Raw genomic sequence first — 27890 nt, 5'->3', positions numbered from 1 at the left:
TTAATCCATTTCATACAGTAATAAGTAGCATAATAGCGATGCCTTGACGCAATCGCATCTCATGATGCTTGTCTGATAACCATTACTGTGTGTTAGGAGGTTATATCTAAATGTCAGCTTCTTACTGGTGTTAAGTCTGGTTTTATGTGTTTGTGATGTGTGTATAGAAGAAGAGGGGATTTGAAATGGCACATCCTCCATCAATTTATGTGCTCAGCCGCTCCAGGAGGCCCCTGTGGTTTGTGAGATACTACGGCAGTGGTGGGAAGTTATGGCAGGAATGTGATGTCATTCTAAGAAAAGTCTGTAGATGACATTGACCAGATGTTTGTGTGATCTTCAGTTCTCCTTAACATGGTCGGAAAGACACATCCAGCTGTTTCAATCAAAGTGGAGCAGTCCAGTGATGGGAACGTTTCTACCCCCATGTGGTTAAAATTAGTACTGCTGCAAAACTTAGTGGAATCTGTGTACAAAATGAATGCAGCAGGCTAGAATTTGTGAAAACATTATTTCACACAAGATGAAAGAATCGGCCATTTAAGGAAACATTTAAGCATAAAGTTTGCATGTTGGCTCCAATACATGAGGGGGGATTTACCCACTTGCAGTGAGTCATGCAGTCACAGTGACTTCTGCAACAAAGACGTTGGCCCTATTTGTACGTTTGGGAAAATCCAGCTGCCTTTTCCAACCATTGTTTATCCTTTGAATTCAGTTGAGAAGCCTCAAGTCTCTAATGGGATGTTTAATGAGAACCGTCAGGTCAAGAATGAAGTTTGAGTCTGTGTATTGTATTGATTGGTTGTTGGAAAGTTAAGAAATTATTTTCCCTAAAGGCCCCAGAGATATACTGAAATGACATCACAGATTTGATTATAAGTAATGGTAACCAAACAACAACTGCAGAAAAGATGCCTATAAGCAGTTATAGTAGAGATGAAAGTTCAGTCTTGACTTTGGAAACAGTAGTTGGCAAAACTATTTCAACTCAAGGTCCATTTAGTTCATGTTCTGGAGTTTCATTCATATCACATGATCTTCGTCAGCAGATTGTGTTTGCCCAGTTGTCATGGACTTAAATATCCACCCAACTTGCTCTGCAGAGGAAGATCATGTTATCGAATTGAAAGCTCTGGAACTGCTGCTACAGAAAATATACCTTGTGGTGAGTTTGTTTTGTCAGTTAGAATATTGTACATCCTTTATCTCTGTCCAGTAAGGTGAGGTCAATGACCACACAAAATGTAAATCTTGGAAACGTCAGTAGAGATTTAAAATGCCCGATCCAACCTATTCTGTAGCAGGCTGTGCTTGCCTCTGCCACGACGATGCTGCTCTTGCTGTGGCTCTTTTTAGGATCCGGTTATGCAACAGCTCTATACACTCACCCTTGGTTTACATTAAGACTGTTTGTGTTAACGTCTGGATCTCTGGAGCTGCCTCTCAGACAAACGTTACTCATCACTTCCTCTCTCCTGGGCTCATCTCAGCGCTGTGATGTATCTAATGATGTCAGACATATCAAGCAAGTGTTATTGAAACATCAGGCCTTTTGGGAGGAACTGATGTAACCTCCAGGACTGAGATACAGCGGCCTACACTGTGAAGGCCTGTGAACGTGCCCGTGTGCACCATGATGCCACAGATCGCTGTCATTGCTCCCACCCCATCTTCCGCCTCTGTTGGGATTTTATGCTTTCTGTCTCAGATTCTGTCAAAGCAAACCCTCAGGCCTGTGTTTCCATGCCAGCTCCGGACAGCTTAAACAATTATAAACACACAATTATGATGAGGCACTGTTTTTGCACAGCGCCCAAGAAACGTAAACACTCTGCCAGCACACGTCATATTGATTTTTCACAGTTTGGAGACATCCAGGCCTGCCATCCAGACTCAGGAATGACATAAACACTTGTCCAGAGGCACGTCAGACTGTCTGCGGCAGAGCTCGGCTGGATCTGACACAGTTCCTCGAGGGCTCAGTGACTCACCAGCCACTGTATATTCACAGTGGACACTAACACTCATCACTGCAGAATCTCAGGCTTCTGCTCAGTCTGTTTGCTCTGTGGAAGATCATGCTGTTTGTGTAGAGTAACATCATCTTCATCTCCTCCTTCTCTCACAATCTGACTCTCCAGCTCTCACATATGCACACCATGTACTGTGCTGGACGTCTGTGCCGCAATGTAAAAATATTCCATAATAAGTAAAGATACAGCATTTAAAATGTTTTAAGGAAATGTAGTTAATATTGGAGTGAATGAGGAGGTAATTAGTTTTTTTTTAAATTTACTGTTGGTTTATAACAGAGCATTATGTTTTATTGGGTCAATTTTTAAGTAGGATATGAGCAGGTAATGTAAGTAGTAATCATAACAAGCAGATGAGGATTCTTTTTTTTAATCTTCTGATACAGATACCCAATACCCAAACTCGGGTAGACCAAGTACCGATACAATACCAATGCTTCTCTGTTTTACAATTTAAAAATTTGCATTGTGTGACCTCACTGCGAGGATCTGATGGGGATCATTTAATGTAAGGTATAACATTGGGAGACAGTAACTGCAATACTCAACTAGTACAAACAAACATGCTCCCTTATTCTTTATCGGTATTCATATTTATATTCAAGACAGTTCATAAAAGTGTGTTTTTGTTGTACAATGCATCAAAAAAAAAATTAAATGTACTTTTTAGATAGATTATGATGAGTATCAATAGTAATTTTTTTATGAGGGTCAGTCTGTTATAAGGTCAGTATATGTGGTGGAGTAAAAACTGTAAAATATCCCTCCGACATCTAGCGAAGTAAAAGTAGCATTAATAGAAGGACTCAAATACTTGTATCTCAACATTTTACAGATCTTGAGTAAATGTGCTTTATCTTCCACCACTGTGGGTATGTTCTTTTCATCTCAGGCGTGTGTGTGTAATCTGGTAAAGCTATCATCCATCATGACGTATGCCTTTAGAAATGGTATTTATGCTTGATAATCAGACCTTTCATCATTCGATACACCCGCGGATCTGTATGAGGTCCTCTTAAGATCCCTTTTCAGACATCCACTCAATGGCTGCAAGACTCATTAGCATGATGTTCTTTTTGTGCAGATGTCAGTTGGGTCTGTGTGCCATCTCTTCCATCTGGTGTTTGGGTTTATGGTGGTGCATAGTGGACGTAGAAGGAAAACAAACTGAGAAGCACTATTTTGATCCACCTGCAGATTACTGAGCGGTGTTTGGAGATTCAGCAGTAGACATCACATAGGTGGGGTTTTTTCCTCACACATGAGCGCATCTAGCGTCTTCATCATCGTGAGCCAGTTTGAGGCTTGAGTTACGAACATGCAGGACTGTCTGCTCAGTTAAGTTGCGCCTTAAAGAGGATGGAGAAAACTGCCGAAAGGAGAAAAAAAATCAGAGACAGAAAGCAACAGGTGACTGAGAGAATACTTAAGCGATGCTTAAACATGAGCAGCTGTGATTTATTTGAGTGGTGCTGACAATATGCAAGTGTCATGTGTCCCTTCATTGCATCAACGTGCCTGAAATCTCTTGGTAAATTGTCAAAATCATGTTAATCCAGCACCAGGAGCCCTTATTGTTGCGTGCCAGCAAGTTTGCCGTAATAAAACACACATGTGCTTCATTCTGAGAGTTAATTTTCCTTTTCCTCTGTTTATCTTATGACACTAATCTGATCTGAAGCAGGTGTTCCTGAAGCTTTCTTTAAGTGGCATAATAGTAATAAATCCTGTGAAAAAAAAACACTCAAGGGACCAGAAGTTAAGAGGTGAGATGGCGTGAGTTAGACGTGTTTGAGAGAGCAGGAATGAGAATATGTAGCAGGCCACACATGTGTTATAATAGATTAGATGAGAACAAGTGCTTTTGGTCAGGGCTGAAGGTCCTGAGAGTGGGGTCTGTTTTCTGAGTTTTCCCATGGTTTTAGAGCCACATATTGATTCAGTTATCTGGTATGTTGGAGAGGATTGCATGTAAGTAGGAAGACATGGAACATGTTTAATATTTGGACAGGACGCAGAGTTATAGAAAATGTAAAATTAAGAGTGACTTATATATGAGATGCCAGGTTTATAAAGTTGGGAGAGGATCATGATTAAGGATGACGGAGCCATTTATTTGTTGTGTATGTGTGTGAGAACAAGAGGCAGATGGAGAGAAATATTTGTGTGTAGTGTAGCTGTTCACTCTCTGCCCAAGCTTGCTGAGCCCGTCCAAAGCTCTGACAGGCTTTTGGCTGGACGCCTTCCACGTGAGTCCAGCAACAGCTGGATGATGGAGAGAAAAGGAGGAGGGGAGCAATGAGAGAGAGAGCCAAGGCAGAGCAGGCCAGTTCCCAGGCTCCATCTTCTGGAGACCCCAGAGGAGAGGAAGCAGGGTGAGGTGGGCGGGTGGGGGGAGTTGGGAGGGCTGAAAGGGCCAGCTGCATTGATGTTGTGCCTGCATGTAGTAATCAGTGACGCTCGATGTGGCTTCAAAGTAACATGATTGCAGTAAAGAAAGCCATCCTTTATTTAAGCCTTTCAATAAGTCATCAATAGAATTAAAGCTGCTATAGTTCATTAACAATGAACAACAATTAACAGCGGATCTAATGACAAGTGTACATGAACGAGGTCGCTTGTGGTGACAAACCCATAGAGAACTTTCACCATACTGCAGTTCTCTTTAGCTCTACAGAGTGTTTTAGCATCTTTCAGCTCACTGTTTTGGTTTTACTATCAGCAACTTGGCTGTTTTGGTTCACTCTCGGCGCTTAAACAAAGCAGCAAACTCTGATGATACAACTGAGGGCATCCATCTCTGTTTTTGAATTTAAAATAATCAACACAATTTTTGATTTGTCAATGCTCACCTGTGAGATAGATCAGCAGACTTGCATGAAAACACTGCAGAAGTCGGCTCACTGTGGTGATTTTCAGCATCAGTGGGGATAAATATGAGCCATCTGACAGAGGCAGGACACTAGCATGCTATCAAAGAATGATTGATAAAAGAAGTTTGTAGTCTGATGGATGACATCAAGTGAGCCTCAGCGGTTGGCTGTTATACTCAGCTAGCTAACACTGTCTTCAGTTTTGCTCCTCTCTTGATGATTATTATTTTCTTGTTTTGTCACATTCTCTTTCTGAATATTTTGTCTTCCAAGTGATGTATCATTCATATGTATGTTTCCCTTCATCCTCAGGGCTGCGGGGCATCATGTGGAAAATGCGACTGCAGTGGTGTGAAAGGAGCAAAGGTGAGATTTTCATTTGTCACTGTCAATCAATGCTTGTGCATTTTTTTTCGTCACCACCTTGTTAGTTTGCAGTTGTTGCAAAGGGCTTTTTAAGTTGATAGCAGACCAAAGCAGTCGTGGCAGTGCTTGCTATGTTCTGACTGATGGGGTCAGCTCAGTGGGACAGACTGCAGCTGGGCCTGGGTGGAAAAGCAGTGGATGGGCCTCAGTCACGGAGCAGAGACCAGGACAGGAACAAAGATCAGTTTGAATTGGAGCATGTCCGGACACACAGCTGGGCCGAGGGCCTTACTCCCATCAGAGGGAGGCTGTCAGATACAGTACAGATGCACAAGTGGTGGGGGCACTAGCCTGAACAGGAGATGAGCCTTTGAGCTGTCAGCAGTCCAGCATGAATGTTAATCACTGTCCGGAAACATGAAAAGTTGGTATTAACTGTCTTTGGCAAAGGCGGTTTTGCTGTTACTTCATTTTTTTTCTTCTCTAAAGCAATTGCTTAGAGACTGTTAAAGACTGATATATCTCATTCAATCAGTAACAAATACAGTTATGGGACAGCAACTAGGAAAGAAAATATTTCAGCCACAAAAAAATAAGAACATTTCAGACTTTCCTCTTATTTTTGCCTTTTTGCCTGTGAATTATTATGGGATATTTGTGTACCTCCTGATCACTTTAACCAATCTGGCCAGAGCGCCCCCACCGGTGGGGGCGGAGCATGCATCCAAAAATTAATCCACTCATAACGTGCACTCATCAGTAACGAATATAATGATGCCGCATACCTGCTCAAACTGTAGCTCCTGCGCTACAAAGTCATCTCAGCTGTTTGTACAAACTCCAAACACTACATATGACAAAGCTATGTATAATACCAAGTAACACAATTGATATAGCGCCCCCTAGGCAGTCCCACTCGCCACATTTATGCCAATAACGTTTTGAAAAATTAATTAAATACTAACATTCGTTAGCTCCGGAGATCGCTAGCGACCAGACGGTCGCAGCCATTTTTTCACATTCCGCTACGACACAGCCTCGCAGTTTTGCTTACAAAACAAACCCATCATCATAATCCGCATAATCGATCACATCATAAACCAGCTCCTTACTTTGAGATGTTCTGCAGCAAAAAAAAAAAATAATCCGCTCATGTTTACTATCTATCTGCGCAGCTCATCTGTTTGAATTTAAAGCTGCCGCTGCCTTTGTGTGCCTCGTGTGCCTGCTAGCGGAAGGGGCGGGGTTATACGTCTCAGCAAATCGGATTTGAGAAATTTGACACTCGGGTAGTTTTTATTTTATGATTGGCTAACGGATTCTGTCATTCAAAGTCACGTTAGGTTGTTTCAACAGAGCAGGCTGTGACACGTCTATGGAACGTTCATTGGGTCAAATCGGCCCTTCACTGTGGCTGAAAGGCCCTGGAGGATAAAAAAACTGGAATTCAGACGATAAAATCCCATGGATGACAAACATTAACAGTCTCAGAGAGGATCCAGGCTCTCAAAATGATGCCAAACTGCTGCATATGGATAGATTGAACACTATTAATGATAAAAGAAGTGAAATATATAATTATATAGTATATAAAATTACAATGACACAGCTGGAACAAAATTACATTTTGGTTGACCTCGTTTGACCTCTCCGTACTAGATCAAGATGTACTAGATAAAGCTTCACTTTATCAAAGTAAAACTTTGTTTAGAGACCCTCAACATATAGTTCTATGATCTGGGAGAGCTGGAAAGCTTGGACCTACATGATTTCTAATAAAGAAATATCCTGAAATTGCTTTTTTTTCCATTCGAAAATTAGAATTTTCAATTTGTGCTGTGTGCCATCTTAATCTACTCTTAACCAGTAACATATATACTGATATTTACACATATCAACACATCTCACAAGTGTTAGGGTCATTTTACTACCAAAAGTATTAAAATAGCCCTTACAGTTGCAACCGTACACTCATTATCGTATGGGTATGCTATTTTTGAGCTGAGGGCCTAAAAATCGGTCTAGGGTCCAATTAAGATTGAAATGAAGAAAGAATCCCTCTTTGGTTGAATTGGTCACAATCAGTAGACATGAGGGGTCACTGGTTACATTGCTTTGTTTTATGTTGTCACAAGTAAAGGAAATTGGGAACCACTGCTATTAAAGTTAATTTGTTTTGCACTGCAACTCCTGCTGTGTGAGTGTACATGTGAGTTATTGGCTCAGTTATATCAGACGACTGCAGAGTGTTTTCTATCCTCTTTGTGCAACAGTCTGGCCTTTTATGGCTCATTCTTACAGCAACAGTAGCCCCACAAAAACAACAGATGTACTCACTGTGTTCAATGGAGCTCGGCCAACCCACTGTGGATTCAAAGCACTCCTGTGTTTTGAAAAATTTCTGAAAGGCCCCAAAAAACCCATGTGAGCTTTATTTCCAATGATGTCACTTCCGTACATTGCACAACAGGAGTTGCCGTGGTAACCCTATTGATGATTTCCCATGGTTCAAAATACAGTTTTTCTACCGACTGATTGAAGTCAGATGTGTTGTGGTCAGAGTATGGAAATCGTCCCAAAAGGTTTCAGTATGTCACACATGACGTTCTCATGCGTGACAGCTCAGAGAAGATTACTGGAGCGTGTCCTTCAAAAACACAATGCTGCCACCTAGTGGCAGGTAGTGGAAACAACATCCAGTGAGATTGAGTCACTGTGAAGGGAAATTGTTGTGACCAATAGTAGTTTTTATTGGTTTCTTTTGTTAACATTGTGCATAATTCAACATTCAAAACAACAGGTTTCATTATAAAGTCAAATGCAGTTGTTTTTTTTATAAAAATAAGTGCTTATCCTTTGATTATTGGTAATGGATTGACCAACATCTATGCAAACTTAAAGAGTAGAACAAATAATTAAACGTTATTTTGTAGTTTGCTATATTATAGATATACAAACAAGAACATTTATTCTTATAACAATTATGAAGGATGAAATCATAAGCTCTTACAGGTAAAATGATCTCAGTTGACCTAAATGCATGAGATGCACATTTTTGAATGCATCTGTGATTCTTCCAGGAATACCTTTAAATGCATTATAGATTATAATGTTACTACAACAATTGATAAAAATACAGTAACTTAGTCTAACACTGAGTTAAGTCATTAAGAATCGAATTGCATAGTTACTGTTCCCCATTAAATTTGCTTTGGGTATCAAACCCATGTCTGATAAATTTATGAAATTATAAAATGTCTTAAATGTTTTAAATTGTTCTTTGTAATCTCAGTAAATATTAATATTTGTATCCTTACATCATTAACCTGACGGTCTGTGCTTCACAGGGTGAGCGTGGATTTCCTGGTCTTCAAGGTAATATGGGATTTCCAGGAATACATGGACCTGAAGGTCCTCCAGGACCAATGGGCCCCACGGTCAGTGCACACACACACACACACACACACACACACACACACACACACACACACACACACACACATTAAAATGAATAACCTTATCAGACCTATTTTTTGTCCCCTTGTCCACACTTGTGACATTGTTAACTGATTTTATACACATAGATCAACTATTAAGATTATAACACATATTTCTCTTTTGATAATCATTTGTTTCTTTTAGGGAGGTCTGGGGGAACCCGGAGCTACTGGACTGAAAGGAGTGCGGGTAAGTAACTAACCATCATAATCCTGACATACAGTATGATGTGATATATGAGACGGTATTGTCATGAGACAGTAATGCTGATATGGCTGTCATCTTGCAGGGTCCTCCTGGTCTGCCAGGTTTCCCAGGAAACCCAGGACTACCAGTAAGTTCCTCTGATCTGTCTCGCATCCTGCAGCAAATTTACCCCATAACAATAAGAATGTTGTAAGATGCAATCACTCACTTTAAAGTAAGACCCTCTAGATAACACGGTTTTAGATGATGTTACTTTTTAGGCTACGTCTTAGGTGTCTGTGGGGAGCTTAGTTGTTAGACTGGTCAGGAAGCTGCAGAGACTTTGTCACTGTAACTGAAAATTGTCTCAAATGTCTATTTGTGTGCTCCCACTCTTAGGGCATCAATGGAAATGATGGCCCACCAGGTTTGCATGGTATCCCAGGTTGCAATGGGACTAAAGTAAGCCACTTCTAAAAGTTGTACTGTGTTTCAAACCGAATTTGTTCACTGTTTGTGCCTTCTGACTGTGTTGTGTGTGTGTGTGTGTGTGTGTGTGTGTGTGTGTGTGTGTGTGTGTTTCAGGGAGACAGAGGGAGGGATGGCACTCCTGGTTTTGCTGGTCTTCAAGGACCTCCTGTAAGCAACCGTGACTCACATGTCAACCAACCAGCACACATTTCAGTTATTGCCACTGTCTTGTGGAGAAAATATGAAAAAGCATCAGAATTTCTTTAAATACTTCCTTGTTTTTATACTGTCTGGCATTCCTCTTTTGGGAATGGTCCGGTTGTCTTTGAGCAGCTCTCCTCAGCTCTAATAGAATCATGTCATGACATGACATGGCAATATATTACCTAAACAGTGTCTGAAATCCAAATATTCATCCTAACTAGAACTAGAACATGTTACATGTATAGATATGTTACTACTGTCCTCTCTTCTCAGGGCATCTCAGGAATTCCTGGAATGAAGGTCAGCTCAACTTTATGTAGTTATTACATTTGTATGCAAAGAAGAATGTCCCATCTTCATGTATGATAAAACATTGTTCTACCAAACCATTTATTTGTGTTTTTTATCCTACAGGGCGACCCTGGTGGTGTGATTGGGATTGTTCCCCTGAAAGGAGACAGAGGATTCCCTGGCACACCTGGATTACCTGTGCGTTGTGTGTGCATGTTGAAAGAATAAGAGACAAACTAAGACTAAATGTTATCTCAATTTTCATGTATGTTCTTCCCACACATGTCATTCTCTCCCAGGGATCAAGTGGATCTCATGGACCTATTGGACCTCCAGGACCTCGAGGCTATCACGGACCCAAAGTGAGTTACTCCTACAGGGATGGACTTTTTGTCATCCTACAGAGTCAGTGATAGACCTTATGAGCTATGGAATATTGGTTATGCAGAGACACATGATAACCATTAAATAAAACACCAATCTGTGCTGGAAAGAGCAAATATTATAAAGTATAATATGTGTAGATGTTTAAACCTGTAAGATGTTGTATTTGTTTATCTGTAATATACAGTACTGATATTATCACTTTGTTTGACTAACTGAGAATCCATTTGACAGGGTGAACCTGGCTTCCCTGGCCCTCCTGGAGAAATGGTAAGACTAATCATATGAGTTTAAAATTGTAAAACAAAATTCACCATTCTCTGACTTTATCACACAACTGCGATGTCATGGAACTTTTTTTTCCCCTCCTTGCAGGGTGACAGGCTGTCCTATCTGAGTCAGAAAGGAGAAAAGGTGAGAATTTTTGTTTTTTATATGTTGTCTGCAAAAATGCTGCATTTCTAATATGATGGTTTCACTGTAGACCTAACTAGAGGCAGCAGTAGCACTTAACAGGTCAGTAGTAAAACAGTAAGAATGGGCTAGTATATTTCTTAATGTGGGTTTTCAGGTAGGAAATAATCAAATAAAGTTTTGATGGTATTATCTTACAAAAACAACAACATATAAGTCATCAGTTTATCTTTTAAAAAATCACCAAATTTGGAGAAACTTTGTTTTCACTGGATGATTTGCTTTTTTTGATTACATTTTGTGACTAATTGTTAATGCATTGCTCTTGTGAAAATGTATTGCTTGTGGAAGTTGTTGTGATCATTGCGGTCTTCCTGAAGGGGGACACAGGATTTCGTGGCCCACCCGGACCTCCCGGAAATCCATCTGAAGGAACGGGAGCACATACCACAGAGCTCGTACCTGGACCACCGGTACTCAGCACTTTAAAAACAGAACAGATATTGTGCTATTTTTGGCTATAAATGAATTGCAAATGCTAAATGTTTGTTTATATATACAAGATGACTTGGATTCTGTGTTATTTCCTGAATGTGTTTGTGCTTTTTTATTCATAAAGGGTGAGAAAGGACATCCAGGGGATAAAGGAGACAAAGTTAGTATTTTACCTTTAGATGTTGAGGTGTATGGCTTACAGTAGATTACTGTCCACACAGGCGGTTTGCTATCCTTTTGTTAAATTTTTTTAAGCGACATCTGATTTCCTTTGCAGGGCTATTGCACCCCACATCTCAATGGTGTCAAAGGAGAAATCGGTCCTCCTGGACCAACAGTAAGTGACAAAAATGCGTCTCTTTGGGATGGTACAATTAAAGAAGAAAGACTTCAAGAGACAGCAAAACTAATTAAAGTGAGTGTTTCTGTAATTTCAGGGTAAATCTGGCAAGGATGGAGAGGACGGGCTGAAGGTAACAATAATTTACTTTATTATTCACCTCCTATACTATACTGCCCAGCTGTTGTTTGCTTTAATCTTATGAAATATGTATCGCTAAAGTACATAATACTTTCATACAGGGACAAAAAGGCTTCCCCGGATCAGTTGGATACATTGGTTCTCAGGTAACTAATGCATCTTTTATTTACTCTGCACATACTCAAGACTTTAATCTGAAACTTAGATGATCTTGGAGGTGTTATGGTCAGACAGAGTAAACTCTCCGTCTTGTTTCAGGGTGAAAAGGGAGAAAGAGGACCACCAGGTCACGTAAGTAATCTCTCTCATCCCTCTTTCTTTCACTCTTATCCTCTCCCTCTCTTTCCCATCAGCCTCAAAGACATGGATGGTTTCTAAAAAGCTATCAGCAGATGTAACCACATATTCATTCAGTTAAAATGTGAGAGCATGTTAAATGGGCAAATCCACTGATTTCACCGTTGGATAATATGTCATGTTCTTGGAATTTAACAATCTCAGGAGGAATTTGCACACAAATTACTTTCAGCACAAAAACTACAGTTACACACACATTACATATGATATGTATGGTATAGTTTTTAGACTAAGTTTTACATTTGTAGGCCAGAAATTATGAAGCAAATTAACATATTAAAAAAGGATTCTGTACTATACATAACCTGGCAGTGTAGAGAAGGTAGTCATATTTAGACCTTCTAACATGTTGGGAGGTGTAATTTAATGAGACTTTGACAGAACAGTTAAATAAATTAATTGAGGTACTCTGCAGCAATCTGAACTCCTGACCTCATTATTTTAAACATCATGGCTGTGGCCTTGACTTGAGTAATCCTGGGATTTTTTTTTACCTTTTCTAAATTCATTTTGACCATTTTATCAATCTCTCTCTCACAAAACCCTCAACTTTATGGAAGTGCAATTCTAAATAGCGGGAGTGGCCCTTTAAATCAGAGATAATGGCAAAATCTATTCTAGTCGTGAAACGCAGAAGGATTTCATCCTACGAAGGTGTAATTCCTTTCTACACAGTTATTTAAATATTGATATTTTGCTTCAGTACTGCAGCGATAGTCAGCATTAAAAGGAAAGATGACAGGTAAGAAGTTCAGCAGTCAACTCATTTGAGTTTTGGTAGATTGGTGGAATAAAACTTAAACATAATCTTATACAATGGCCATGCATCCTTAATCTCTGTAATTATATAATTTTAGGGTGATGGTTCCCCTGGTTCTCCCGGTCCTCGTGGTTTTCCAGGGGTTCAAGGAGAAAAAGGTAAAGTGAGGCCATAGTGTGCCACTAAATGGTCATACGCATATACGGACATGCACACATGCGCATAAACACCTATTTTGGATCAGGTCCCATGATATGATATATTTTCTCATAATTCACAGGTTTTGCTGGTCCTCAGGGAGAGGCAGGTCCACCAGGTACAATGACACAACATTTCAACATAATATAAGACCACTGCATTGAGGCGGCATTTGACACATGCTAACCTGAATAACACACTAACTGGCCTTCTTGACTTGTACTTCAGGCCGGCAAGTTGAAGGGCCTCGAGGGGAGAAGGGTCAAAAGGGAAGCGTTGGTGAGAAAGGAGATAGGGGTGTAGAAGGAGAGTCTCTCGTTGGACGTCCAGGACAACCAGGGACCACTGGATCACCTGGACCACCTGGACTACCGCGTATGTATTATCGTTGAATAATATAACAAACATTTCAACAATTGACATCAAGGAACACCTTGATAAAGTGTATACCTCTATATAAGTGTATATATATGTTTGTGTGTGTGTGTGTGTGTGTGTGTGTGTGTGTGTGTGTGTGTGTGTGTGTGTGTGTGACAAATGTTTGTGTTGTGTGCTTTGACATGGCCGCACAGTTGACCCTAATGAATGTGACAACGAGAAAGGAGCTCCTGGCCCAACTGGACCTCCAGGGTTACAAGGGGAATTGGGACAGAAAGGTAAGAACGTCTACAATTAATGCTGATTAATAGGAGTCATTCAATTAATTAATTGAAATTCTATGTTTTTATCTTTGAGGCGTAGTGATACCTTTGTGGGCACAAAATGCATCATGTACTATCTACAGCTGGACAAAATTTTAAGGACATTTAAGTGCATCATATTATTTTAATTGATAAGTCTGTGCCGCCTTTCAGGTGACAGAGGAGATACCTGTGTTCAATGTGAAGGCTTCGGCCCACCTGGATTACCTGGCCCCCAAGGCCCTAAAGGAGATCGAGGTGAATGAACAGTGATCATATTCAAATAAAATGGTGGTGTCTAGACACACAACTATTGGGGCTATGAGCTACTTCTGACCACAGCTGTGACAGTTTTCATTGTGCAAACACAACTAGGTTATTATTTTATTCCAACATTTTTTCCTTTGCATTGATACTCACTAGATTACTATTGAATGAGTATGACGTATGTACAATTGTCCATTTTCACCTGTCAGGACCTCCTGGGCTAGTAGGCGGCAAGGGAGAAAAGGGTGTGTCTGGCTATTCTGGACAACCTGGAAAACCTGTGAGTAGAATAATGTGTGAAATACTTTGGACAAGGTCTGAACTGAATTATTTCGCAATTTATCCTTGATTTCATTGAGGAAAATGGAGTAATAAGACATTTTTTTGACCTGTGTGCAGGGTTCTCCGGGTATTCCTGGGTTGATTGGGGTACCTGGTGCTGTTGGTGAGCCAGGAGACATTTTCGCAAATCCTGGTCTGAAGGGGGACAAAGGTCTGACTGGTCTTTCTGGTACAACGGGGCAGCCGGGTCGGGATGGACAGCCAGGGAGAGATGGCCTCCCAGGTATACCTGGCTTCAAAGGAGAACCAGTAAGTGTGTGTCTGGTTTGTTTGGTTAGGCAAACTATCAGGATATCAAGACAGCATGAGCTCCACTAGGATTTATTGTCAACTTAAATCAAAGTAGATTGGAAATCGCCTTTCTCTGATTGCTTTCAGGCCAAAGAAGGCATCAAGGGTGAGCGTGGACCAGATGGGGACCCTGGTCTTATTGGGCCTCCAGGAGAGAGGGGTCCACCTGGCCTGCCAGGCTTCGGTCGACCAGGGGAAACTGGAGAGAAGGGCAGTCATGGGAGACCAGGCCTTCCTGGAACTCCTGGACCATCTGGTAGGCATGCCATGTACACAATGAGAGACCAACAGATACAGTGAAAAATGCACTCATATAGTCAAAGAGAAGTTAAATCAAACTTTAGCTCAACCACACATCTGAAACTCAGCAAACACACACTGAACATGAAGCCAGTGATAACATATACCTTGTGTGCACCAGGTATAAAAGGTGAGCCAGGTAAAGGTGTGAGCACTCCTGGACCTCAGGGAGTACCTGGAACACGCGGAGAAACCGGCATACCTGGACTTCAAGGTGAGCAACACCATAGTCAGCATGTTTTCATGTTTTCATTTCTGCAAAAAATATAATTTACAATTAGTCTCTTGAGGGTTAATCAGTGAACTTAATCTTGTGTTTGATCAACAAGTATTAGCATGTGATTACAAAAAAACAAAATAAATTGTGGTGTAGAATTGTTGTGGTCATTGGTCCTGTTTACCCTGTAACGTGTTGTTGGTTGCAGGTGACAGAGGCCTGCATGGAGACTCTGGGGTGCCAGGTTTCCCTGGAGAGAAGGGTGAACACGGACCCCCTGGAATTGGATTTCCAGGCCCACCTGGCCCTAAAGGTAAGTTTATTCCATGATGACCCTATTCCGCCTCTTCGTGGATCAAAGAAAGTATGTGGATACTTACTGGTCCCTAAATAAAACTGTTAGCAATTGGATACAGTGTATGAATTATATGTACATAAACAGAGCAAATGCTTTATCCATGTTTCTAGGAATCAGTGGAATTCCAGGAAGTCCAGGATTCCCAGGAGAGCCTGGAAGACCAGGACAGGATGGCTTGACTGGACAAGCCGGTAAACCTGGGCAAAAAGTGTGTATTTCTCTGCATTTGTATTTCAATTAATAATTGAATTACATAATTCAACATTCTACTTGACGATTAGTGTTCTGTGCAACTTCCTAAAGTTAAAAATAGGTTTGGATGATGTTTCTTTCTTTGGATGTTGCATTGAAATATATATTTGAGAGGACTTGGTTTATGAACATTAGACAAGTACCTTGTTTTTATTAGTCCAAAGCGCTATTGTTACACAATAAAATTCAAATCCAACAACAAGAACAATGCTAACATTTATTTTTTATGGACATGATACACTGTGAGATTTGAATGTCATGTAAAATCACTGTTGCAAGAGTTGAGAAGCAAATCAGTGCTTGTGTCTATATTCTGCAGGGTGACCCAGGGCGGGGTCTTCCAGGCCTAAAAGGCTCTCAGGGTTCCCCAGGAATTGTTGGCTTCCCAGGAGATAAGGGTACCATTGGACTACCTGGTGTTCCTGGACGAGAAGGCCAGACAGGAGCACCAGGACCTCAGGGAATCAAAGGTACTGCAAGACTGCTTGCTTAGTCCATGCTGTAGAGTTAAATGGCCCATCATCTGTGCCATGTACAACTTATTTTTTCTTTGGTCTTCAAAATAAGGTGACGTGGGACCCCCAGGATCTCGTGGAGTGGATGGCTTACCAGGAGCTCCAGGTAAAGGCTCCCCTGGAGCTCCTGGACCACAAGGACCAGCTGGAGAGTCAGGACCATACGGTGAGCACAAACTTTTCATCCAAAAATATGGACCTTTTTAACGGAAGACATTTTGATTGTCACTGAAGGTAAAGTAATTATTGTATAATAGGTAATAATAATGTTCAAATAATATGATTAATGAATGCGTGCATGAGTGCATGCATGGACACTTGAATGAAACACAGCCATTGTAATGTTATCAGTAACTCCTGTCATAATGTCAGATTATGAAGCAAACTCTTCATATACCTCACGTGTCAATTGCTATGGAAGTCACTACAAATATATTTGTATGTATGTATGTTAAACAGGTAGGGAAGGTGTTAAGGGAGAAAAGGGCTACCCAGGTCCTTCTGGTCTGGACATGCCGGGGCTTCAGGGAGAGAAGGGAATCAGTGGGTTCCCAGGAATCCCAGGTTCTAAAGGACTACCAGGGCCACCAGGCTTCCCTGGCAGGGATGGACACATTGGAAACCAAGGTGAGACTGACTGATGTGCGGGTGTTTTTTTGTATTTTTCTTGTAATTGTTGTACTTGCACAAATACATAAAGGTCGGTCCCTAATACAATCAATGTAACGTTCGTTTCTACAGAATTAATTAATTCAGTCTAACAATGTAGTGACTTTTTATTTTTTATCAGAAATACCTACGTAACCTGAAGTAATTTCAATGCATCTACTTGCCATTCTTGTGTTCAGTGTGTTTGATATTGTCAATAGAACTCAGCACTTCCTGTGCACGTTTCACATTAAAAGCCTTCAACGTAAAGGAGGGATTATGCCCTTTGAGCTGCTGGAAGGCTAAACATCTTGCAGGAAATGTTCGGGAGTAACTGAGCGCCGAATGAAAAACAACAATGTGGAAATGTGGAATGGAATTAGTTATGAATTGTGAATGAGTACAGTATTTATGTTAAAAAGAGAAACTCAGAGGAGCAGAGTGCTCACATGACATGACGTTGTTTGATAATGTGGTAGAGATATACATTATCCTGATTTAATTACATAGAGCAAGCTTTTATTAAAACATTGTCATCCCTGTTGCAGTTGAGGTACTGTTTCTTTTCGCCCTTTCAATACACACATTACTGTCACCACTGTGGCAGTAATGTGTGATGTTGATTCAATTTGAAATGAGGAAGGAGCAGGGTTGACTTTTAGAGAATTTTCACAATTTCCCTCCAGTGGTGCCATACTAGGAAGACTGCATGGGATATATGTGTTAGATAATTGAATCCTCTATCTTTTTTTTTAATCGACATCCATTTCACTATGTATGTGTGTTTGTTTACCAGGTTGGAAAGGTGAAATGGGGGTCATAGGGACACCGGGAGTACCAGGATTTCCTGGACCACCTGGTACATCTGGATCTCCTGGATTCAGAGGTGAGGAAAACCAAACTGTGAAAACTAGTTCTTTCTTCAGCCTCTGTCATACTGGTAAAAAAAAGAAAGATGTTTTCAGTTTTTAAAAAGATTTTTATTTCTCACCGTCTCTCTTAGGTGATCCCGGTACTACTGGACCTAGAGGTGATATTGGAGAGACTGGAACTAAAGGAGAAAGGGGAGACCAAGGTCTTCAGGGACCTCCTGGGAACATGAGCGACGTTGACATGGAGCACATGAAGGGCGAGAAGGGAGACATCGGAAACATAGGTATAAAACAACATACTGGCTTTTGAGTATATGGTTGATTTACTACAAACAGGTTCATTGGTGATTCTATCTATTGACCCACAGTTTAAGAAATATCTATTTTTAAGACGTTATTGCAATGTTTCTTTTAGCATCTTCCAGCCAATCATTTTCTATTTCATAGTTCATTGCAAATATTTATACTTTTAATGAAGTAGAATTAATAAATACCAGAAAATAACTAAGAGTCGCCTCGTCCCCGTCCCCCCATCTCAACCTCTTTCCAAAAGATTATTTTAATTGGACTTATATAAATTTGGTTTTTAATTCCATTTTCCCATCAGGTCTACCTGGGGGCTCTGGAGAGAAGGGCCACCGTGGACTTCCTGGTAACCCTGGAGTGCCAGGCAAAGATGGAGAGTCTGGATTACCTGGACAACCAGGTGAACACATGATCACCTAAACAGCAACCTAACGTGTTGAATTTCATTATAGGATATCTAAACCATATAGACTTCATATAGCAATAATTTGTGTTTGTCCTACTCATTTAATTTAACTCTTATTTCAGTCAATTCTCTGCACTTGCTTAATCACGTGATGAAAATGGAGGGAAAATACAGTATACAGAATACTGATATTAATTTTTCTATCCCACTGATGTGTCTCAGGTGAGAAAGGAGACCCTGGTTTCCCCGGAGACCCTGGCAGGATGGGACCAACTGGTCAGAAAGGCAGTGTCGGAGAAATGGGAATACCAGGTAAGATCGCACAAATAAAACAAACTAAATGTGTCTCATGACAACAACCAGTGAGAGTGTGTGACAAACAAAGACCGAAGTGTAAAACGCTGTATTGAGCTGTATTTCAAGAGAGAGTATTTCAAGAGAGGAAACCCACATTTCACATTCTATTGCATGTCTTGTGTGTGTGTTTGTGCAGGTGTGGTTGGTCCAAAGGGTACTAAAGGAGATATTGGTACATCGGGACATCCTGGATTCAGAGGCACCGACGGACAGAAAGGAGACAAGGGAGCATCTGGCGAACCAGGTATTGGGTTCCCAGGACATCCAGGAGAAAAGGTAATCCTCTTCTTATAACAATTCTTATTTTCTATAACACCAGTTCTATGAAAATAATTTTTTGAGACTTTCACTATGGCTCTATGAGCTATATTAAAAAATCAGTTAAATAATCAGTACAAAAGATAAAACACCATACTGCAAAAGCCAAATATCCACTATAGGTTTCTATTGGAACAAAACATTTGGATAGACTTAAAATAAAGACAATAAATAACGTAAACTGGCGACCAACAGGGATGGAAATGGAAATATTTTTGTTTTCATATCATATAAACTCCACACATTCCACATTCATCTGGTTCTTCTCAACAATCCCCTTGTCTACTCTCGCAGGGTGAGATAGGCCAGCCAGGTTTCCCAGGATCACCTGGAGAGAGGGGTCTGAAGGGTCATGAGGGTATGTCCGGCAAGCCAGGACAGCAAGGAATCAAAGGAGACAAAGGACTCATTGGTTATACAGGTCAGATTTCAATCTGTGTTGTTGCATTCATCACATTTGTCTACAACACTAGATGTAGTATTTATACATGTTGTTGTTCCATGTGAGTTCTCATTGGGCTGTATGTGTGTTGTACAGGTCAGACGGGTAGACCAGGTGAGAAGGGAACCCCAGGGCTGCCAGGGGCTGCAGGAGAATCTGGTCATGACGGTCGGCCTGGTCAGTAACAGGATTATTTACTCAGCTAGTCAAACAAATTAGCCAGCCTTGTTAGTAACATAGTATGTAAATTTGTTCTCTTCAAGGTGAAGGCGGCTTGCAGGGACCGCCTGGTGTTCCCGGAGAGAAGGGAGATGCTGGAGTGGATGGTATCCCTGGATCCTCAGGGGAAAGAGGAGACCAAGGTTAGTGTCAGAGGAGTTAGGAGGAGACTACATGGCAAACGTTTACTTGTTTGTTGATAAGCTGTCACGACACAATGAACAATAAACCTCTCAGCCTAGCATATCCTACCAGCGTCACTCTGGCTTTATTTAACCTTCGACCAGACCCTCAACCACTACTCGCACATTTTACTGGAAGACACAAAGTCTTATTTGAGTGGTCAAACCACCCATACGCTTAAATCAGGGGCTAGCAGAGCCAAATAAAGTGAAAACTAATGATGGCCGACACGTGGCAGGTTAAGGTCTTTTTCTTAGGCAACACTAATATCTGCAGACCCCTCACTACCAATCCAAAAATTACAGAGAACGCCTGTAATGTACTTTTTGTCTGTCCTTCCCCCCAGGGTTACCTGGACGAGGTTTCACTGGACCACCTGGGGTGCTTGGTGGCAAAGGTTAGAGCCCTTCCGCCATTGATTTGTATAATCCGTCAGTCACTGGAGCCACTGGAGTTTCATCAGGTGACATTTCTCTTTCCCATTCCAGGTGACAAAGGTAGTCCTGGCTTCCCTGGCACTCCAGGTAATCCAGGTGTCCCTGGTATCAGAGGCGACAAGGGACTTCCAGGCTCAAGGGGACCCCAGGGGGAGACAGGAGAGAAGGGGCTCACTGGTATCTCTCTGGAGGGCCCTAAGGGAGCGAAGGGAGAGACGGGACAAGCCGGAGAATCAGGTATGCCATATACATGACAGATCAGCAAGTTATTACGTGAATGAGGACCTGTTGCTAAAATGTTGTAGTATAGAGCCACTGTTACAAGGCAAAAGTGTTTAGAATACCAAAAACATTATGTGTTATATTATGTGTTCTTCTCTTTATTAAACAGGACCTTCAGGAGTACCAGGACTCTCTGGTGTGCCAGGCGGAGATGGCCAAAAGGGAGACAAAGGAGACCAGGGCCTCCCTGGGTTCCAGGGAGAGTCAGGACATAAGGGGGACTCTGGAGTTACTGGACTTCCTGTACGTCATTAGGCTGTTTTCCATTACTTAAGCTTTATACTGTACATGTTATTTGCTCATATGCAGGTCAGGGCTGCTTTAATGCTATTTCTGTGTGTGTGTGTGTGTGTGTGTGTGTGTGTGTGTGTGTGTGTGTGTGTGTGTGCATTACAGGGACAATCTGGCCTTCCAGGTATCGATGGACAGAAGGGAGAGAGGGGATTGCAGGGCGTCCCTGGCTTCCCAGGTGATTACATAATACAGTATGGTAGTCTGTGTGTGTGTGTGTGTGTGTGTGTGTGTGTGTGTGTGTGTATTTGTGCTCTTTTGTGAAAGACAGCATGTATTTTTTACAGAAATATGAGAGGAAAGATGTGTTTTTATTCCCATTATTGACAATTAAAATACACTATTTTTGAAACTCTAGGTACAAGGGGTAATTTTGGGGACATTGGATTCAAAGGAGAACTTGGAGACAGAGGATTCCCAGGAGAAAAGGGTAAACATGGAGGGGAAACCCTTCAGTGTTTTAAAATCTCTGTCTTACTTACTAGAATCATTCCAATACAATACACATGTCTCTGGTAATCTTATAAAATTACCTATAAACTGATACAAATCAAAATGAGCAACTGGAAAACATTGTCTAAAGAGATTGTATATTTTAGGCAATGAAGGACCCCCTGGTCCCCCCGGCCCCAGCACCTTCATCAAAGGAGATATCGGGTTTCCAGGAGCACAAGGCTTACCGGGTCCCCAGGGGCCATCTGGGCTTCCTGGACAGAAAGGACAGCAAGGTGACATTTTGCCTAAAATTGTGTAATCCGCTGTGTAACCAAAATGTTCTCCTGCCCACCTCTTCTCCACATCAAATTTGCATATTGCTTCAGCATTTGTGTTATTTTCTCTCAGGTGTGACAGGTCTTTTGGGGCCAAAAGGTGATGATGGCATTCCTGGATATCATGGTCAGTCTGGATCCAAAGGAGATCCTGGCCTGCCAGGGCCACAGGGTGAGAAGCACACAGGGATGAAAGGAGACAGAAAGGTAAGAACTGCTGTGCTGTTGCTGTCATTAATCATCAATTACTCTGTCTTCAGGACCCAGAGGATACCCTGGCCCCCAAGGACCTGACGGTGTTCCAGGTCAAGTGGGTCACCCTGGCCCCTCATCCATGGATCACGGGTTCCTGGTAACCCGTCACAGCCAAACGGTGGAGGTTCCACTCTGTCCCGAGGGAACCTCCCTCATATATGATGGCTACTCCTTGCTCTACGTACAAGGCAACGAACGCTCCCATGGACAGGACTTAGGTGAGAAACACAACATGTGGATGGAGAAAATGGGTTTGTGGCTTTAGTTACATGTCTCCCCTCTCTGTGTTTTAGGTACGGCGGGCAGCTGTCTAAGGAAGTTCAGCCCCATGCCCTTCCTGTTCTGTAACATCAACAACGTGTGCAACTTTGCCTCTCGCAACGACTACTCCTACTGGCTCACCTCCCCTGAGCCCATGCCCATGAGCATGGCACCCATTACTGGTGAAGGCATCAAACCCTTCATCAGCAGGTATGTCCGCATTTCTATCCATACTGTTCTGTTTTAGGTATTCATGATACTCATTTGACCCGCTCCTCTCCTATATGTGTGTCTGGACAGGTGTTCTGTGTGTGAAGCCCCAGCCATGGTGATAGCAATTCACAGTCAGACCATCATGATCCCACCATGCCCTCACGGCTGGGACTCTCTATGGATTGGCTACTCCTTTGTCATGGTAAGACAAACAGGATCAGGTTTCAACAATACATTAATTTCTTCCTTACACACACATATATATATATATATATATATATATATATATATATATATATATATATGTGTGTGTGTATATACGTAAACAATTGTTGAAAGACTTACATTACATCATGCTGTAAATACAACAGATAACTTGTCCTACCTTATCCCCAAACCATCCCAACCACATACCCACCCCAGTTTTCAAAAATCTCCCATTTACCCCATCCTCCCTAGCAAAGGCAGTGCGACCATAGCAATCCATACGTATACAGTACATCTATCCATTTACAGTGTCTGTGGAAGAAAACCCCCTCTGAGTAACTCTTTTTGCATGCACAACTTTCAGAAATCAAGCAGTAAATCTTTTCAAGATGTGCTTGATTTGGTTAATGAGCTGTTCTCATTGTGTGTGTTTGTGAAGCACACGAGTGCTGGTGCTGAGGGATCAGGCCAGGCTCTGGCCTCTCCTGGTTCCTGCCTGGAGGAATTCCGCAGTGCTCCATTCATCGAGTGTCACGGCCGTGGAACCTGCAACTACTACGCCAACTCCTACAGCTTTTGGCTTGCCACCATTGAAGACAGTGAGATGTTTAGGTAAGACAGAAAAACTCTGACATTGTATTTCTTGAATCCCCCCTTTCACATGAAAGAGTAACTTAAGGGACAGTTTTTTTCACCTCTTACTTAAAGTGCTAGATGTTTTGGTTTGAGTTACCTAATTTTATAGATATCAGCCATAGGAATGTCTACTCTCAAATACACTATATGACACTAGACGTATTCAAAGCACCAAAAAATGAATTTGTAAAACTCAACAGCAATGCCTCTTTTCCAGAAATCATGAGCCAGTTACTCAAGATAATCCACAGACATTGTTGTGAGCAGTTTTATGTAGGAACCATAGTTTCTACATAAAACTGCTCACAACAATGTCTGTGGATTATCTTAAGAGGAAAAATGTGTTTTCCTTGTATTTGTCTTGGTTGGTGATGTTTTTGCATCACTGCTTGGTGTGGAACAGAGCACACTTTAACTACACCCAACCACACCCTTCAGTGATGCTGTAGGTATTCACAGAGATTTAAAGCAGAGATGGTGGTGAAACACTGCTTTTTAGCCTGGAGTTAAGTTACTGTTTTAGTTTTGGCCATTATCTAATTTCCTCCACATATACATTATGAGCTTGATAATAAAGGTGGACTTCTAATGTTTTTCTCTCCACCTCTTTCCAGGAAACCTGTCCCCACAACGCTAAAAGCAGGCAACCTCCGAACACACATAAGCCGCTGTCAGGTGTGCATGAAGAGGACATAAACCCCCACTCCAGAGTCCTCCTTCCTAACATGCGAGCAAAAACGTGTACGCTGACGTCCTCGACTTGGCTTAACTTGCTGTTTTCAGACGATGGTGCTATTTCCCTGCATGTGTGAGAGGAGAGGGACAGAGATGTGGTTTGCAAAACAGCCGGAGACTAAACATTACAAACACAGAGACCAAGCGGCCTTTTGTTCCATGCAGAACGCAACATGATCACAACATGTCTCTAAAGAATTGCTCCCAGTTTACCACTGCACTGAGTACATGCCCCCGAAACTGGTAAACTGGTGTTCATATTGTGTGAGTCAGGTGCTATACAATCTTACTTATCTCCCTTTTTGCATTTTGTTTTTTTTCCTTCTCCCTTCCCGTGCCACAGCATTCAAAGATATAGCCTCATTTTATTCTATATTTTTAGCTCTTTTAAACATACTAATGAAAAGGATGGGACTTACCACTGGTTACAGACGCTTGCCATTCGCTAAATCACTGCAATGTTTGCCGACACACATATATACTTATCACTGTGTTGTAAATATAATGCATTCCTCTCTAACGTAGTCCAACATACTCTCCTCAGGTTATTATTGAAATACTTTGTGTGTTATTGAGTCCATTTTTATTTATAAGATTTATGAGAATATGTTGGACTTTAGTGTATCTGAGATTCCATTGATCCAAAAACAGTGTATCAACGTCTGACAATCAGCGCCTTATTAACAAACAAAACAGCACTGAAAGAGCATCGGCGGTGTGTGTGTGTGTGTGTGTGTGTGTGTGTGTGTCTGTGTGTGAGTGTACATATATGAATGGATTTGAGCTGCTTGGAAGTGGTGTGTGTTTTGTGAGGTCTGCATGTATATTGTTGCACAACCCTGTCGTTGACATAATCCAGAACAGAAAAAGAAAAAGAAATAGACCAACAAAAAAAAGAAATCCTGTATCTTTGCTCTGTCAGAACGTTGTGTATAACAGCTTGTGCGTTCGAGGATTTACTCTTCTCACATTACATGAGGAAAATATTTCTGATCCCAAAGAAATCATTGTGGTACATCAGAGTCAAACACAGACAGATGAGGAGGATTGTATTTATAAGTTTTTATGCAAGTTGACATGCTTTAAAAGGTCTTAATACATGTTTGGGTTTTGTTAATCCCTTAATATACAGTATTTGGAGATCCTCAGTCTTGTTCAGTAGGATGAAGGCCTCTGGATACCAGGCATAGTCCCATTCAGAGCTACTTTTAAGAAGCAAGCTATTTCTTGTGTTAATGTTACAGCGATTACTCTAGACTGACCATAACCTGTATTTGTTTGTGTTGCTTGGTTGTGATTAAATGCTCCATGAGTATATACAGTATCAGTAGTGTTAACAGACTTGATTACAGCGGGGAATAATCTTACCTAATAAACACACAGAACAAAAAGAACTTCATGAACCTTTTATATTTTCCAGATCCCATACTGTGTACTCAATCAATAAAATGATTTGTAGAACATCCTCCTTAATTTATGATAGGTGGTATTTTTCGTTTTGGTTTGTTGGTTTTAAATGTTTTCAAATGTGATGTTAAGATACAGTACTCTGTATAGACCACAAGAGGGCAGCACTAGCACACTTTGTGGGTAAGTTGCTGATGATTCATGATTTCAAAGCTCTCCTCCATTCATGTGGTTCACAAGCTCTCTGGTTTTTTTATGGGGGGATTTACTGCCACAGGCAAACGCTGACCTCAAATTCTTGAACCCTAATTTAAGTGCAGTCTCTGCTCCAACACTTGCACAGTGCGATGCAGCCGATACCTCAGCATTTCTGCCATTACTGTGGCCAACAAACTCGTTCACCCCATGAAAACGCAAACAGATCGATATGCTCCGCAGAGAAGCAGATAACCCCTCCTTTCATCTCCACTCTCGTCTTTCATCTATTACCGGATTCCTATCCCTTGTTTCCTTCTTTTGTCACCAGACAGACAAACACAGTCCTTGACCCCTGGCTATCTTCATAAACATGTCTAACAAGGCCTTGACCTCTGACCAGCGAGTGCAAGATCAGTCAGGTGGGAGTCACACTGGATAACCATACAACACCAAAAGGCCAAATGGTCAAATGACAGATACAACCGAGAGCAATGGCCTAACGATCAAGATCATTTGCAGCAGTGAGTGTGTCAGCAGGTAGGGTGAAGGACACACTCAGACATGTTCCTCGGTTTATGTAAAAGGTAACCTGAAACACAGGAGACAGTTATACATTTAACTAAAAAGCCAGTATCAGTATTGGTTTTGTACCACATTATAATTTTTCTCAAGTGGTGCTTGAAAAGTATTTTACAGCTGCATTTACAGGAATTACATAGATTTAGTTGTTGTTGTCTGGCGTTAGTGCTTACAATTGGGTAGTAGGTTATGTCTGCATAACAAATTATTTTGACGATTGAATCATTTGAGTTTTGGAGCTGTCTACTTAAAGATTTCATGCAGCACTTTTTCTGTTATACAGCTCTAATACTTTGGAGTGAAATGCTTCAAATAAACAGAACAATTAAGGCAATAAGTTAATGGAATGTACAGTTTATTTGCAATAGGGGTGAAAGTAATTACATTTTACATTTACAAACATACATTTAGAGTCCACAAAATAAATGAAAAAATAAAAATGTAGTAAGTTTTCAACTATGTCAAGTCATATATTCAGTTGGACATACACTTGTATTATTTCAATAGTAAAAAAGTAACTCACAGCTGATTCATTTGTCACAAATGTGTCACATTTATTGTTGACATCAACACAAAGTAATGACAGTAATTCACATGCAAATACATACACAACATGTGATTAGGATCAACGCTCAGCCTTGCTCAGAGGCTTTGGAGTTAACCATTAACCTTTAAATATTTTAATCCTATTGGTTGTTTGCTAACAGTGCTAATTTGAGACTTGACTTAAGAACTAATCACCTTAAAATAACTGGGGATTATGCTGGTAAAATTTTAGGGAAATAATCTGACCATATTGTTGTTTAAGTGCAAACTGACTTGGTCAGTAACAGTAATGGTTTGCAACAAAACAACAGCATTTTAACGAGTGACAGGTCTTGACCCTTGAGCCTGGCCTACACTTAGAAAGAGTTAATTAATATATGTCAAACTGATAATGAACTTGACTCAATACCTGTAACTTAAAATGTCATGTTTTTTTAGAATGTGTTTACAGTAAAGTGCAGGAATGCGTCAGGAGTTTAGTGTGACCCTGACCTTTTTCCTGAGTGGATCAACCTCGGGGGCCACAGTCTCCACCACAGCCCCTTGACCAGAGCCAGGCCAAATACAGATTAGCTTGCGACACAACACGCAATACTTAACAGAAGTCACACGGGTCAAACACCCACAAACATACTCTCACGCAATTGTAACAGAGGTACTTGCATGCCAGTGCTTTTTGCATCAGTCTGGGATTACAGTGAGAGCTTTCATAAAACATCTTTCCTTTTCTTACACAAGCAGAAGCACTCAGTTTCAACTTTTTGTTTTGTGTCTATTTTCATATAAAGCAGAATGCGTTGTTGATTTCAGTACAGGTACCTGCAGCATTGTAGTTGGAGAGAAACTAATAACATGGAAGGATTGTCTCTTTCTCACCCTAATGACACACACAACATGCTGAAAGGACAGTGAAATTGTGAACAAAATGCACTTAAAATTCTGATGTTAATGTGACTGGAGTCTCTGTGGTACCTCACCTGCCAACAGTTGAGCTCATTAATGGGTAGAACTCTCTCAACCAGTCACATTGGCTGTTGGTACGTGGACAGTTGCCACTTTGAAGTCTTTAGACTTTAGTTTCATGTT

At 41.1% G+C, this 27890-nt stretch overlaps 1 protein-coding gene across 1 annotated transcript in view; it reads left to right on the top strand.

Annotated features, from left to right (window-relative positions):
- col4a1 (collagen, type IV, alpha 1) overlaps positions 1 to 25539 on the top strand; it is a 39768-nt gene extending 14229 nt beyond the window's left edge. The window contains exons 2-52 of the mRNA XM_068704921.1: positions 5222 to 5275; positions 8623 to 8712; positions 8918 to 8962; positions 9063 to 9107; positions 9359 to 9421; positions 9545 to 9598; positions 9908 to 9934; positions 10049 to 10123; positions 10225 to 10287; positions 10544 to 10579; positions 10685 to 10723; positions 11104 to 11196; positions 11343 to 11378; positions 11496 to 11555; positions 11656 to 11691; positions 11801 to 11845; positions 11958 to 11990; positions 12914 to 12974; positions 13097 to 13132; positions 13243 to 13389; positions 13587 to 13670; positions 13869 to 13952; positions 14171 to 14241; positions 14361 to 14552; positions 14682 to 14850; positions 15016 to 15108; positions 15320 to 15424; positions 15580 to 15677; positions 16041 to 16191; positions 16289 to 16402; positions 16696 to 16863; positions 17681 to 17770; positions 17888 to 18040; positions 18364 to 18462; positions 18691 to 18780; positions 18962 to 19101; positions 19438 to 19564; positions 19682 to 19762; positions 19849 to 19947; positions 20334 to 20384; positions 20476 to 20661; positions 20816 to 20949; positions 21103 to 21175; positions 21356 to 21427; positions 21597 to 21725; positions 21841 to 21939; positions 22028 to 22240; positions 22316 to 22493; positions 22584 to 22698; positions 23143 to 23315; positions 23954 to 25539. Coding sequence (XP_068561022.1) covers positions 5222 to 5275; positions 8623 to 8712; positions 8918 to 8962; positions 9063 to 9107; positions 9359 to 9421; positions 9545 to 9598; positions 9908 to 9934; positions 10049 to 10123; positions 10225 to 10287; positions 10544 to 10579; positions 10685 to 10723; positions 11104 to 11196; positions 11343 to 11378; positions 11496 to 11555; positions 11656 to 11691; positions 11801 to 11845; positions 11958 to 11990; positions 12914 to 12974; positions 13097 to 13132; positions 13243 to 13389; positions 13587 to 13670; positions 13869 to 13952; positions 14171 to 14241; positions 14361 to 14552; positions 14682 to 14850; positions 15016 to 15108; positions 15320 to 15424; positions 15580 to 15677; positions 16041 to 16191; positions 16289 to 16402; positions 16696 to 16863; positions 17681 to 17770; positions 17888 to 18040; positions 18364 to 18462; positions 18691 to 18780; positions 18962 to 19101; positions 19438 to 19564; positions 19682 to 19762; positions 19849 to 19947; positions 20334 to 20384; positions 20476 to 20661; positions 20816 to 20949; positions 21103 to 21175; positions 21356 to 21427; positions 21597 to 21725; positions 21841 to 21939; positions 22028 to 22240; positions 22316 to 22493; positions 22584 to 22698; positions 23143 to 23315; positions 23954 to 24035 — 4851 coding nt within the window. The 3' untranslated portion in view covers positions 24036 to 25539. The remainder of the gene's footprint in view (positions 1 to 5221; positions 5276 to 8622; positions 8713 to 8917; positions 8963 to 9062; positions 9108 to 9358; positions 9422 to 9544; positions 9599 to 9907; positions 9935 to 10048; positions 10124 to 10224; positions 10288 to 10543; positions 10580 to 10684; positions 10724 to 11103; positions 11197 to 11342; positions 11379 to 11495; positions 11556 to 11655; positions 11692 to 11800; positions 11846 to 11957; positions 11991 to 12913; positions 12975 to 13096; positions 13133 to 13242; positions 13390 to 13586; positions 13671 to 13868; positions 13953 to 14170; positions 14242 to 14360; positions 14553 to 14681; positions 14851 to 15015; positions 15109 to 15319; positions 15425 to 15579; positions 15678 to 16040; positions 16192 to 16288; positions 16403 to 16695; positions 16864 to 17680; positions 17771 to 17887; positions 18041 to 18363; positions 18463 to 18690; positions 18781 to 18961; positions 19102 to 19437; positions 19565 to 19681; positions 19763 to 19848; positions 19948 to 20333; positions 20385 to 20475; positions 20662 to 20815; positions 20950 to 21102; positions 21176 to 21355; positions 21428 to 21596; positions 21726 to 21840; positions 21940 to 22027; positions 22241 to 22315; positions 22494 to 22583; positions 22699 to 23142; positions 23316 to 23953) is intronic.
- Positions 25540 to 27890: the final 2351 nt, after the last annotated feature.

The sequence above is a fragment of the Cebidichthys violaceus genome, unplaced genomic scaffold (assembly GCF_023349555.1).
Source record: "Cebidichthys violaceus isolate CVI_PGR_0920_01 unplaced genomic scaffold, fCebVio1.0.p SCAF_11, whole genome shotgun sequence".
NCBI classification, from domain to species: Eukaryota; Metazoa; Chordata; class Actinopteri; order Perciformes; family Stichaeidae; genus Cebidichthys; species Cebidichthys violaceus.
Note: the sequence above shows the minus strand (reverse complement) of the source record. Positions and strands in the feature narration are given on the sequence as shown.